Source organism: Delphinus delphis, chromosome 1 (genome assembly GCF_949987515.2).
Source record: "Delphinus delphis chromosome 1, mDelDel1.2, whole genome shotgun sequence".
NCBI classification, from domain to species: domain Eukaryota; kingdom Metazoa; phylum Chordata; class Mammalia; order Artiodactyla; family Delphinidae; genus Delphinus; species Delphinus delphis.
In genome coordinates this window covers 124081633-124096728 of record NC_082683.1, presented here as the reverse complement: position 1 = coordinate 124096728, position 15096 = coordinate 124081633, and the positions used below count along the sequence as shown (strand labels likewise).

Sequence of the window (15096 nt, the reverse complement as noted above, 5' to 3'; positions counted from 1 at the left end):
AGAAGGAAGACATTGCACTTAATCCCTTTTATCTTTAAAAAAAATTAGAACCTAACCCTGTTAGGTTCAGATTCATATTATCAATACCCTCAACTGGAACACACTAGCTCCCCAGGGCTGAGTTGCTCTTTGGGAACTAAATAATTAAGTCCTGAGCTGGCTCATTTGTCCTAACCATAAGACTGTATAACCAGCAAGCAAAGAATAATAGAGCTTTTAACTCCCTAGGAGTTCAGTTCTTTCTCTATGATTACTTTTCCTCTGCAATTTTAATAAAGAATAAACTTGAATCACTAGAAATACTGAGAAAGTGATTATAATGATGACTAAATAGATGACAGCAAATTTACAGTATGCAAAGGATTTTGGCTTTAAAAATGAAGGCCATGTTCCACAGAGTCCAGAGTAGGTAAATGGAACCAAATTTCTATGCAAATAAATATTTTTTAAAAAAGTAACTAACAGGCAATATACAGTTAATATCTTTAATCTTTACATAAAAAATCTTTACAGTATCTTAATTGAGTCTATTAACTAAAAACTATTCAAGACTATGTGAGAACTTCTTCAGGAAGCTTACTTAGATACTCGTCTTTTTTTTAGAGAGCAAAAAACCTCTCGGGTTTGGCAAGAGGAAGAGCTATCAGCCAGGCCATCATTCTGTTTACTAGAAGGTGGATTTGGCGCTGTGAAAACAGTTTACATGAAGACCATCTAAATAATATACCTGACCACTTTCCTTTCATTCCAAGGGCACCTGTTTACGTTTCTAAATCCAATATATAAAATCACTAAGAGAAACACATACTCCTTTCATTTACTGCTTTTTTTATACCATATTAGAAAGTATATGTTTGATTAATTGTTTCTTTCTTCAATTTAGTTTCCATCTAACGTTCTGTGTTCCTGCTGTAGACAAAGTTAAAGGGGACTGAACGTGGTGAGTCATAGATTTCACTGTTTTAAACTTTGGTTATCTGTCAATAGAGGCATTTTACCATACACTATAGCTTGGTTTCTCTCTATAAGACCTATTTGCTATAAAGCAGGGATCAGCGAACTATGGCTCTTGGGGCAAATCTGGCCAGCTGCCTGTTATTCTAATGGCCCATAGAAGAATAACAGTTTTTACATTTGTAAATGGTTACATTTTTTAAATGATTATAGACGTGCCTACATAACTGCCTCCATTTTGCCTCTTGGCCAACAAAGCCTAAAATATTTACTATCTGGCTTTTTAGGAAAAAGTCTGTTGACCTCTGCTATAGAGAGTCCCAGTTATATTTATACCGAGACTAGCTATAGTTAATGAGCAGAGCATTCCATTTTAAAGTACCTATGTTAGTTGTTAAGGCCTTTATTTTCTAAGACATTTCCTTCTCATGCTTGTTCTCAGCTCAGAAATGAAAACCTGGGTCATATTTATTTAACCAAATTATAAGAATGCAAATCTTTATTAAAAAATCATAACTTTGTGTTGCAAAGAACTGTTTTGATATTTTTGTTAAATGCGTTGAAAATGGCTTAGCTATAAACTTTTTAGGTTTCATTTAAAAAATTAAATGTGTGGCAAAAAAATTATGAGATCCACTATGTAATTCTTCATACAAATTAAAGTACAGATCTAAGTATATACTCTTTTACCATTTTCAATTTTGGGACCATCTCTAGCCTAACCAAACTAATCTTGACTGGGTTTCTTAATGACCTTTAAGACATGCATCCTTTTAGTTGGGCATTTCATCCAAGTGTGAAATGTTTCCTTAGATTCTAAGAACCAAATGGTATTTTTACAGTAGAGCTTTGAAATTCTTTGTCCCTTTGGAAATAGAAATTCTCAAAATTCATATGCCTATTTATAAGCTGGTAAATTATTCTTTTCATGTTCTGAAGAAGCAAAATTTTCTTAAACTTTCTCTCTTTAGAATAAAAGTCAACATACCCATTCCTCCAAATTTAGAAGTAAGATAAATGGGCAGTTTTCTGAAGGATGAACAGCCCTTAGAAAGGTACAGAAATGAAAAGTACATTTTATATAGGTAGTTCAAGATTTAATCAAGATGGTGCTCAGGAAGTTAGGAACTATCAAAATTACTTAGAGAAAAGTCAGAAGGAAGATTTTCCACCATTTACAAATTTTTGGTAAATAGCTAGGAAAGAATAATGCAAAGGAAAACTGATGTAACTGTGAAACAGTCACTATAATCACTTTAGCATTACCTCAGTATGCACAACTTTGTGTGTGTGTGTGTATATATACACATATATACATATATAATATTGAATTTATTTCATATATTTATGAAAACTGTTTTCCATGTTCTTATAAATGGCTTGTGTATCTGTCTTCTCTTTTCAGTAAGTTAACTTTCTCAATGGGAAGAATTTTATTATTCTTCTGTTACTACTACTATGTCCTATAGAATAAAACAAAATAATATATAGGACAAACTAAGGTTAAATACCTAAACTGAGTGTACAGAATATTAATAATATTTAGTTTAAAAAACAAAAAAAGCAGGGAAGCAAATGTAGACCCAGAGGTGGTTTCAAATCTGGACCTAACCATGAGAGCATGAATTCAAGAGTACGTGCGTGAAGTGGGGTCACTTCCAGGTTGTTGTCCCTGATCATCTCTCCTCTAAAAGAGTCTGCTAGTCTAGTTCAGCACCTGGGTTTCTTGGGTCAAGGAAGCTATCAGGTGCCAATTTTGTGGCAGATCCAAATCTCAGGAGAATCCCTAAAACATATAAATCATCTAAGTATTATGAAAATGATAAGTAAGTGATAACACTCTATAGAAATACACTATCATTTCTAGTCAGATATCCAAAATAAGGACAATATGCTGCAAGACATTTTGCATTCTCTAGGACCCACTCTCCCCACAAATCCTCCTTTCTCATTCATGTTATACTACTGTGTAAAAAAAAAAATCTCCTTAGGTCTAGAATATACAAAACCCCTGCTTAGCACCTCAGTTTCCTCAGCTATAAAGCAGGCTAGGTAAAAGTGTTAAATAATTAACCTAAATAGAAGATGCTAAATAATTATGATTTTTTGCAAGTGTCTAATATTTACCAAAAATATATGATTTCTTATTTAAACAAACAGACCTGGTAAGTGACATGGTGCATTTTACTAGAAGTTGATACTTAAATTTTATTTTCCATTATGACCTTAGTATCATTTTAAGCTATGTAAGTACAGAAAAAAACCAAGGACATATGTTTGCTTACATCATTAGAAAGCCATAAATTTACGAACTTAAAATAATTATAGACTCTAGCTCTCCACCCAGGGTTTTAGAAACCATCAACTTGATTTTCAAATTGTGCTATGCTTGCCCACCTTCTCTGCATACATCAAGCAGTAATAATATCGTAAGGGACTCCCTCTGGGTATGGAAAGAAATGAAACTAAGTTTTACTTGTCTAAAATATATACTAAGAATTTGAAGACTAATGTGTGGCAGGTAATGAGAAGATGTTTGATTAGTCTCTAAATACAAATATAAGCAAAGATTACTCCCTCTACATTTAAAAACAGGGTCATTGCAAAGTAAACACGTTGACCAAATATGACCAAAGGAAGATACATATCTATCTTCATAGTTAAGAAAAGGCAGTTTCACTGAACTGCAAGCTACAACGTTCAGGAATTTTGCTTGTCCTCTGTTAGTCTTTACCCCTGTAGCCATTCTTACTGTAATTGCTTTTTAAAGTCTAAGTAGCTACACAGAATATCTTGGTTGTTTAATACACCTGTCATTTATTCAGTGCTTTCAATTTGAGACAAGTCCTTGCACTGATTGATTTTTTTCTAAATTCTGACAACAATTCTAGACAATCATAACCCCATTTTATAGATAAGGAAACTGAACCTTAAAGAGACATTAAGTAATTTGAATGATGAAGCAGCTAGTAAATGGTAAAAACAGAATATAATTCATTATGCTCTTAATCATTATATAACATTGCCATTCTTTAATGGGAAATTAATCTTTTCACTTGACAGAAATGTCAGCATATTTTATAAATAGCAGAACATTGAGCATAAAAATATGTGATGTGGGTTCTTCATGCTTGTGTAAGCTAGGATTTTAAAGATAAAATTTCATTCTCTGGAAGAAGACAGAACTTACAATGAGATATGATGGCACTGATTATGGAAATAGCTTTAGAAATGTACGGAATGCAATATAGTTTAAAAGATTTACTTTATCTACTAAAAAATAAAATATATCCTTATGAACACATAATATGAAAAATGGAAAAAGTATATGAACGTATTAGCAATTTAATTCTTTACTGTAGTTATAATATTTGTTACTTGGTGTGATTTTTCATTTTTGAAATTGAGTTACTAAGTTTAGTAGAAGTCAGAGAAAAACATACTGTTCTCAAAAAGAGAACTTTATCACGCTACCTTAATCCAGGGTCAAGAGAGAAGCAGAAAAACTGAACGTTAAAAAAACCCAAAACTGATAAAGGCCAGGATGTCTACAGGGCAATCTGACAACTAAATATAACTAACTTCATAAATAACCTGTTGGTCATTCTCAACATTCCTTTCTCTTGATCTGTAAATTGAGGACCAAGCCTTAGTGCTGAAGATACAGAGCAATGAGACATTCTATTCTCCACAGTTTGCTCAAAGAATGTAATACATGAAATTATTTATAATTTAGAAAATTCTATGAGTTTATATGACTGAGACACTCTTAGAGGAAAAAGCTGTCAAAAATGGAGAAACTCCTTTATGTGACTTCAAACAAAGGCTTGTGAATTATACTCTTTATAGTTCATGTTAATTAAAAATTTACCAACCTATCGCCAGGTCCTGCTCGATACCTTGCACCTGGGATCAGCACTGGGTCATCATCACTGTCATCTGTGTCCTGGAGAGCAGAGTCCCTGGCCAATGTTTCCTCATGAGCCAAAGGCCCAATGGCTTCTGTTTGTGATTGAGGTTCGGGATTGCTGGTACTCTGACTGGTAGCACTTTCAGTGCTAGTTTGATCTGAAGTTCCTGGTTCCTTGCCTTTTTCAGACAAAGTGGATTCTTCGGGGACCCCACCAGGGCTATCAAGATTGAAGTCATTCCTTTCTCCTGAACCGGGATCCAATGGCTCAAAAGTAAACTTATCTGATTGTGCTGTCAGAAAATAAGTAGTAACAATTGGTCATGTTGGCAACACTAATTATTTAATCTAACTTCAGAGCTGACACTTAGACAATTTCTAATATAAAGTCTAATCCCCCTATATGAAGAACAAAATTCCACAACACATCTATTTGGAAATGGTCTCTAACTCTGGAGAGACTAATACAGATTAAGGCTTCTTTTTCCTATATGAAGGAATTATCTAAAAAGAACATGACAACTCACCTATATCTATACTGTTCTGAACTGTGCTTTCTGCAGACGTACCTCCCTGAAGTGTTGTCACATCCTCTGATGATTCTTCAGGAGCTTCTGGGAATTCAACCAAATTATCATTAAATCCTAATTTTGTTTTTTAGAAAAATAAACACCAATTGAATACTCCAGCTTTCCTATATATAAGCAGTTCTTAACCCTTTTGGGGTCGTAGAAACTTTTGACACTCAGATAAAAACCTCGCCCTGCCAGTGTAATGCAAATACTATGTATGTACCCACAAAACTGTAAAACGCTATTAGGAAGAAATGTGCAATTGTGCCCACTGCCTCTTCCTAAAGCCTATGTGTGGACCTTCATGAACTCCATGTGAAGAATCTCTGCTTTAGATTAGCCCTCACAACTGACATTTCTCAATCTTGCTTTTTTTTCCTCTAAACTTCAGAGAATCTAAACTTAAAACTGAGTATTTTTCTGCCCTTTTGTCATGCATTTGGTCTAATTTGAACTATCAAGAACAAATAGTAAAGTTAGCCCCACCATAAATTCTGTTTGGCCATTGAAAATACTTATTTCTGGATTTCATTCCAAGACCCATGAAGGATCAGTCTTTTTTGTTCCTAATTGGACATTTGCTTACCAGACAGTCATCTTATACGTACTTTATTCTTGTTAGCTCCGTTATACTGAGGTATGTATTCATTTAATGAAAAACAATTCATTTATTCCTTCATTTATCAAGTATGTACTGAAAATCTACTCTGTTCTAGGCTATACTAACCCCTAAATTTCATTTGATGATCACATAAAACTATCTAGGAAAGGGTTCTAAAAACATACTCTAAATGGCACTTCTTGTATGAAACAGGATTTACTCATAACCTGTTTAAAGTTTATCCCTTTTTTCCCTCCATAAACCACCTATATTCTTTGAAAAAATCCAGATAGGTACTCTGTATTTCACTGCTAGGTATAAAAATGGTAAAGATAATTCAAACCAACATTTCTATCTAACGTACTGTCAGTACGATAACCATCTATCCTGGCCACTGTGTCCGCAGAGGGGAACTGTGCTTTACTGTGACGCCCCATCTTAAATGCTTAAGGTCCTTATCTTTTGCGTTTGTTATCTGTTTATCAACAGCAGTAACTGGACTATTGCGGCAAAAGTAATTGATTAAAAACAAGAAACAAAACTGTAGCACTGAGGTATCCGAAAAATAGGCAAACATCCAACACTGGGTTTTGTCATGACAAAAACAAAATTAACATCTTACTTGCTTCATTCTCTCCTCCTAATGGTTGCATGGAGCTCTGTGGGACCAAGGATTCCTCCTGACCCTCAGATTTGCAGTGGCTCCCATTTCCTCTAGAACTTGAGGCAGTACTGCTCCTACCATCAAGACAAGATAAGTGATCCCACCAAGAAGTTAATAAACATGAACTTTTAGGATAATTTTTATATTTTACAACTAGAGAAGTTGATCAAAAAACTTGACTACAAATAAAATACAGGATTTATTATTTTAATAGTACTTGAAAAACATCACTTTAGAAAGTCTAGGTGGTTATTCTAATCCACTTTAATATTTAAAAAGAGATTTAAAAATATGAAAGGACCACTTCTTCACTATTTTGATGCTTCTACGATCTGGTATATATTTTTACAAGTCTCTCTATTGAATTTTAACTTAATTATATAATCTCTCTTCTTGTTCTCACTACAGATGGTTCACCACATTCAAATTCTTAATGATTTTATAGACTCTGATCATAGGTCCTTTTAGACTTTGTTGTTCTAGGCTACTTTTAAATTAATACTTGAAAAGAGGCCTGGAAATTTCTTTGGTCTTTGAACTGCCCTCTGTGGACCACTGCCAGTTATAGATTATTGTTCAAATACGGCAAGTGATTGAGCACCATGGTTTTGTAGAAGGATAATGTTTTCTGTTTTAGTTTTAATACCTACCTGATGATGATCCTAATTCTGTTAAAATTTTTAGCTAGAGCAGAATACCAGACCAATTTAAATAAATAATTTTCAATGAACATTCTGTGACAAATCATGACATATGTGTAAGAAGGGGACTGAGTGGGAAGGAAAATAGAGGAAAATGTATAACAATCTGACTAAGATTAAAATTAAATTCACAGAAATGCAACAATTTCTTAAATATAGTATAGATGTGAACAAGAAAAAGAAATTGAACAGCTACAGTAACTTAAAAAACGTTAATTATAGACAAACAGCAGTGACTCAATAAACAATGCAAATTATCATGGAACTTTTGTCAAAATTTTATAAAAATCTTTTTAGGTTAATTGCAGAAGTCAATTTGATTTTTTTAAAAGGGCATCCATATATAATATAGTTTTAAGAAAAACGTATATCTACATGGGTATATGAGCAGAGAAAAATGTCAGAAAGGATATTCACCAATGTTAAATGTCATCTCAGTAGGATTACTGTAAGTGATTTTTTTCAATTTCTCTCTAGATTCTGATTTTTTTTGCAATGAACACATATTTCTTTTTAGCCAGAAAGAAATGCATAGCAATTTTGGTAAAGAGAAGCCAATGTGATACATAAATCTTTTTTTTTTCCCATTGAGAAAGCTATGATACAGGCTTAAATAAAATGCTCAATGTAGAATAGTTATGATAATTAAAACATTATGGCATTGATGTAGGAATACAGAGCCATTAGTGGAAAAGACAAAGTAATCAAGTAAATACATTTAGCGTGTGTTAATATGGCATTTTAAATCACAGATAAACGACTAGATTGCTCAATAAATGGTACTGGGACAAGGGAAAAGCCATGTAGAAAAATTGAGCTATAAGCTCTACATCATACTTTATGGTAAAATAAATTGTAAAAGGATTAAACATATATTTTTGATATAAAATCACAGAACTATAAGAGGAAAACAAGAAGAAACTTTCCCCCTAATCCTGGGAAGGACAAGGAGTATCAGCTCACAGGCTGAAACCATAAAGCGAAACTACCATAAGTAAACTGAAAGACAAACAACAAACTGGGAAAAATATCTGCAACGAATGAAAGACAAATGATATTACCCTCACTTAATTCTATAATATATAGCTCTTATAAATCAATAAGAAAAAGATAAACACCACAGTAAAAAACTGGGCAAAGGACTTGAAAGGCAATTTATAAAAGATGACTATTGTAGCTAACAATTATTTAAAGCCTATCACGTGCTAAGTGCTATGTACTTTTTCTGCATGTTCTCATTAAATCTTCCCAACAAAGTCTGAGGTAGGTTCTATTAAATATGCCCTTTTTCAGATGAGAAAACTGATACTTAGAGAGGTTCAACAGCTAGTCAGGTTCAGAGCCCAAACTCTTGGTCAGTGTGCTCAATTGCCTTATCTGGATCAAAGAAACTAAAATAAAAGCAAGACACCATGCTGGCATAGATGAAAAAGACTGCATACTCTTTTGAATTTTTTTTTTTTTTACAATGAATACAGAATACTTTCATAATCAGAAAAAAGTTAATTACTTTTTTGATAAAGAAATAAGAGAATATAATTCATGGTCAGTTTTTAAAGAAGGAAAAGTAGCATTCAAAAGAAGAGTGGGACTAAAGATGTTTGGTTAAAAAATGTTCAGATGAGATTGTTTGTAAGATATCAGTCCCTTCTGTACAGAAACATGAGAATAGAAAAGACTTAAGAATAACTATGACAATCTTCTGTGATCTTAAATCATGTACTAAGAAAAAGGGCCATAGATATCATTATTTTTAAAAGTTGAGGTCAAACACTAGAGTTCCTAAGGAAATTCTATTAACGGTACCTTCAAATATATATCTAGAATCCAATCTCTTCTGACTACCTCCATTGCTCCTATCCTGGTCCAAGACACCACTACCTCTCACCTTGCTTACTGCCAAAGCCTTTTATCTCGTCTCCCAGCTTCTACCTAAGGCCTATTCTCTACACAGCAACCAGAGATATCCTTTAACCTTTTAAAGACCCTTCTCACTTACCTGGCTGACCTCATCTGCTACTACTCTCTCCTTTGGTCACTCTACTCCAGCTACATTGTTTTTTTTTTTAAAGATCCTTGAACATACTAAGACTGCTTCTGCTTCAGAGCCATTGTACTGGCTTTCTCTCTGCCTAGAATGCTCTTCCCCCAGATATATGCATGGCTCACTCCTTCTTACCCTTCAAATTGTCCAAATGTCATCTTCTCAATGATGCCTACCCTTTCCCTAGATCTCCCAAACATCTTTACCTGTCTTATTTTCTTTCATAGCACTTAATACCATCAAACATACTACACAATTCACTTATTATGTTTATTGTCTGCCTCCCATACCTAGAATGTAAGCTCCAATAGGGCAGAGATATTTTTGTCTATTTTTTTCATTGATGCATTCCCAGTGTCTAGAACAGTCTTTGGAATGTAGAAAGGTATTCAATAAGATGTGAAAATCCTATTTAATTGAAGCGTTTAATATTTAAAAACACACAGAAACACAAATGGAAACCAGTGAATTGGAATAAATAAATATTATCATATATCAACATATAATTAATTATATATTAATAAACAATATATAACTATATTATATATTATTTATATGCAATATTATATATTATACTAACATAATATATAATAATATACAATTAAATATGTTAATATAATAATATATTAATCATATAGGATAATTAATATATTGGTTATTAAATGATTAATATAATCACCCTGTATTAATCACATATAATTATACTAATATATAATTAATTATATATTAATAAAGATTGATTATCTATATATTAATTTATATAATAATAGTAATAAATTCAAATACAAAATTTTGGGTGCTGTCTCTCTCACACACAAGGCAATGAGACAGTGGCAAAGAATTTAAGAAGTTCACATAACTAGATTTTTTTTTTAATGTAAGATTTAACTAGATTAAATGAACAATAAATATAATCAGAAATGTCATTAAAAAGAATCTATACAACTATTAAATAAGTTCAAACTCACCAGTAATAAATTAAATAAAAATAATTTAAAAATCAAATATATGTTACAAATAAATGAATATATTGAACATTGGTCTGGAGACAGCAAAACATGTACTTTCATATGCTGCTGGGAGAAATGTAATAACAGATTATCCTTTTGAAAATAATTTTGTAATATCTTTCAATCTAGATATAGTTTATTTCTAGAAAAATATCCCAAATCCATAACCTTAAAGGTAGGAAAAAGCTTGTAAACAAAGATATTCATTATAGTTTTATTTGGTAAAAATAAACAAATAAATTCACTGCCTAATTAAAGGGAAATGGTTAAGTAAAACTATGGCACATCCACTTGATGGAATCTGTTATACAGAAAATAATACTTATGAAAACTAAGTAGTATTGTGGGAATATTTACTATAAAGTTAACTCAAATAAATGCAGGGGAGAACTGAATATATTAGGTATGATTAAAATCATGTTTTAAAACTCAAACCAAAAATATATACGTATATATACACATACACATACCTTTTACATAGGACCAAGACTGCAAAAAGCTCCAAAATGTTAGGTTTATTAATTTTTGCACTGGTGGTCTATTGGTGATTGATTATTTTTATCTTTTGCATTTTCTATCAGAAGAAATATCCCAGGACCAGCAATATTAGTATCACCTGGGAAGTTTTTAGAAATGCAAATTCTCTGACTCCATCTCAAATTCTGAGAGTGGGGTCTAGTAATCTGTGTTTTAACAAGCTCTCCAAGTGATCCTGAAGCACACTAAAGTTTGAGAACCAATGTATTATTGCAAAACAAAGATGATGAAGTGCTAAAAATAATATCTAATACAATCCTACAAAATGGCTAAGAACATCTTCACAAAAATATTAACTTACCATTCATCTGTAAAGTTCAGTTTTATTGTGCTTGTAGTTGTTCCTTCTGTGCTGTAGTGCAAACTTAAAACTGGTTCACCTGTCCCTGGTTTGGGGCTCAGCTTTTCATTATTGTTATCTGAAAATTGTGTTTAAAACATTTGAAAAAAGTCTCTGAAACCAATAAAAAGATGACATTTCCTAAAATTTATAAAACTTAAATTAGGTTGTCCTTGTCATAACTCTTTCTCACATCTGCATGGTTCTCACTTAAAGTTCAAAGCAAGTGTTATAGAAACACTCTATATTTCAAAAGTGGCATTGCATCATTTTCTAGCTTTGTGTACATGACTCCCTTTGATTCAGATGAAAATCACACACATTTGAGAACCATATTTAGTTTTTAGGGAATCAAAGAATATTAACATGCAATGACATACTTTATAAACTTGGTACTTTTATTTAATGGAACGCTCAGGATCTTTTTCTTCAGTTGCTACAGCATCAAGAATAACTATCATTGGCTCCTTCAGAAACACTGAGAAGTAAGATGCAAGGGCTCCAAAAGAAGTTGTTTAGTAAAAACTTTGCTGCAATTAAATGCTATCAAATTCTTTCTGTTCTTTCAAATTCATAGACTTATAATCTAGGGAGGGATTACAGCCTGTACACTATTGGGAAGGAGGCGGGAGAAGAAAATTTATTGTGCTCTGTTATTTTCTAAAACTCTATGTTATAAGATCGTACGTTTTGGTATAATTCCATCCTCTTCTCCTGACTAATCTTGCAAGAACTTTGTTTTCTAAATTATGGAAAGGCAACTCCACCTTAAGAGTCTACAGGTGATAATCATAATATACATCCATCTCAACATATAAAATCTTTGTAAAATGGTAAATAAAAATCAAGAAACTCTACAGAAATGGATACAAACCACTTTGAAGTCACTTCTCCCCTCCCCCCCCAAAAGGAGTACATGGATATTCAAAGACAAATTTGAATAAGGCTTTAAATTTTTTTTCTTTTTATGATGAATAACAGCTTGGGGGATCATTAAAATATATAGGGAATAAAAACTGCTACATAATCAAACATGTAACATTTCTGCCAGTCGCTTGCAGAAAGGAAACTCTTCTGTGTCATAATTGTTTTCTCGATACAAGAAACTCTTCTGTGTCCTAATTGTTTTCTCGATACAAGTTCAAGGACTTGATGTAATAGTACTAAAAATAAGCTTTCTGTCTTGAAAACGGTATCAACAAAAGCATTAACAACTTAATGAAATCAAAATTACTTAGGATTTTTGGTTATTAGGTCCACTTTATATTGCAATGAAGGACATATCTTTTTGCATTCCTCTTGAAGACGGTGGAGCACTTACTAAAAGAGATTCTCATAGAAACTCTGCTCTAGCTTTTATCCTGTGAGAGGACAATTAACAAGACTTAAAAATACAGAACTGTAGCAGAAAGGAAAAAGGATTCTCCCCAAGAGATGAGAAGCCAAGCTGATAAAACTCAGGATTATCAATTCTTACGTCTTCACTTCTAACTCCTGAGAAATCCTCTCCTATAACATTAATTACTATTTGAAAATAATAGTATGAATCAATTATAAAGCTGGCCTACCAACTGACAAATTCACTTTGTTTCTGTACTACTTTTGTTATGATTATGTCCTTGATATAAACAGCTGCTGGAAAAAGAATTAACAATCCATTATGACTTTCGAAGATTCAATATTACATTCAATGTTTTAGAGGACGTATTTTACCAAATGGCATTCTGATAAAATAACCAAACTAACATATTTTAACTTACATAAAATTATCAAGAACACGACTTTTTTTTTTTTTTTTTTTTTGGCCACGCCGCATGATTTGTGGGATCTTAGTTCCCCAACTGGGGACTGAAGCTGATCCCTCGGCAGTGAATGCCAGAGTCCTAACCACTGGACCACCAGGGAATTCCTGAACGGGATTTTTAAAATATCTGTCCTATCCTTGACAATCTTTGAAAAATGTGCTGTTAGTCATTTGTCCACATACAGTTTTCCCTTATTCTTTAGTTATGTTGCTAAAATTTCTGTCCCACTGCTGCCCAAACCACAGTCATCCTTAGGGATCTGGAATTGGTGAAGATAGCTGAAAGACTGAATGAATGATCAAGGAAACTAAGAGGTAGAGCTGGGGCTACTTCTTTCATTATCTCTCACAACATTTTGTAAAGTGCTTTGCTATTATTTTTCTTTTAAAGTAGAGAAGAAATAGGGGGGGAAAAAAGCAGGTGTGAGAGAATTGTAGGATTAAATTTCATAGATCTACCTTGATTATGGGAGCATAAGTTTTAAGAAGCCATTTAACACCTGAAACTAACAAACACAACACTGTAAATCAACTATACTCCAACAAAAATTTAAAAAAAGAAGCCATTTAAATGCTGTATCAGAACTTCCTTTTTGAGTAAAATTAGAGGCAGCTATAGATATTTGCATGCTATGACTAAAGGAATATAGTAGACAAATAGCTAGCTGTTAAGAGGTCAAAATGGTGTAGAAAATATCTACCAACCTCCAAGAGCACCCCCAACCTCCAAAAGCAAGAAGCTTCCTGAGATGATCAATGTTAATTCAAACCTTCTTAGGTTATCTACTACCAAGTTATTATTTAATCTCTCTGGAATATAGTAAAAATCATGTAAAACACAGTAATAGTACTCATTTAATTTATAAAGTGACTATAGTTGACAGAATTTGTTCATTTAAGTTGTCAATGAAGTCATCAGCCTGGAGTAAAACTGGCCCATCACATTATTTCTGTTAGCAACAAATACTTCAGACCCCTAGTCTAGTTATCTCCTTGTAGACTGCATATAAATAATGTCTCTGGCAGAAACACTATGCAGTGTAGAACAGGGTTTCTTCAACTGAGGCATTAATGGAAGTGTATAACCGAGGTTTAAAAATCCATTTCCTAGCCTTGTTCCATTCTACTCTTCCTAGTTTAATACTCCTCTTCTTGACCATATACAACCTATCAAATTGAATTTTCTTGGAAATGTAGATCACTGGTTTACTAGTAAATTAATTAACAAATTGTTTCTGATAAAGTGCATATTTTAAGTTAAAAAGGTCTATAAAAAATCTACGTTAAAGAACTAAAAAATAAATTTTATTATTACTTTATTTGAAGAAATATTTGTAACCATTTTAATTTTCCATAACTTGCTCTGTGTGTTAAAAGTTGGATTAGCAAACACATTCTAAAAACTGTATTATTCAAAGCCTTACTTATATAATGCACAGAAATATATTAATATTACTGAAATATTTTGCTTAACAAGCAGAGATTTTAATTTAACAGCCTTAGGGTTTAGAACTTCACCAAACCCAATGACTTTATGTAGAACGCACAATCATAACAATAACCAAAATTTCTTGAACATTACTATGTCCCAGGATATATATGTATCCTTTGTTAAATCTCTGTAGCACATATTTTAATCTCCATTTTATAGATGATGAAATGATGATAATGAGCTAGATTCTTTTTCTCTAGTAACCTAAGTTTCTTTCTATATGAAGTTGCTACTTACTATACTATCTTGGAAATAATTTGAATACTCAGTAGAAAATAAGATTCCTTAAATAAATATTTTAATTAAGAAATATCAACTGCTGGTATTGTTATCTCTCAGAAATGATGTATAATTCATAACAGCAACTTTAACTGATAAAAGTTCTGGTAGTCCAAACTGTCACTTTGGTATCAGAGTATTGGAAAACTACACTGTATCTTTTCCAGGGCACTGAAAGACTGAACTAT

The 15096-nt window shown here is 32.4% G+C and overlaps 1 protein-coding gene across 5 annotated transcripts in view; it reads right to left on the bottom strand.

The window, feature by feature from the left end:
• Nucleotides 1-15096, bottom strand: part of DCAF6 (DDB1 and CUL4 associated factor 6) — a 172731-nt gene that overhangs the window by 38272 nt on the left and 119363 nt on the right. For 4 of the 5 annotated variants that reach the window (XM_060033562.1, XM_060033525.1, XM_060033532.1 and 1 more), the window contains 4 exons: nt 11295-11412; nt 6660-6775; nt 5392-5478; nt 4830-5157 (listed from right to left, as the gene is read on the bottom strand). In XM_060033562.1, the coding sequence (XP_059889545.1) occupies nt 4830-5157; nt 5392-5478; nt 6660-6775; nt 11295-11412 (649 nt within the window). The remainder of the gene's footprint in view (nt 1-4829; nt 5158-5391; nt 5479-6659; nt 6776-11294; nt 11413-15096) is intronic. The other variant, XM_060033538.1, reaches the window with a different exon arrangement.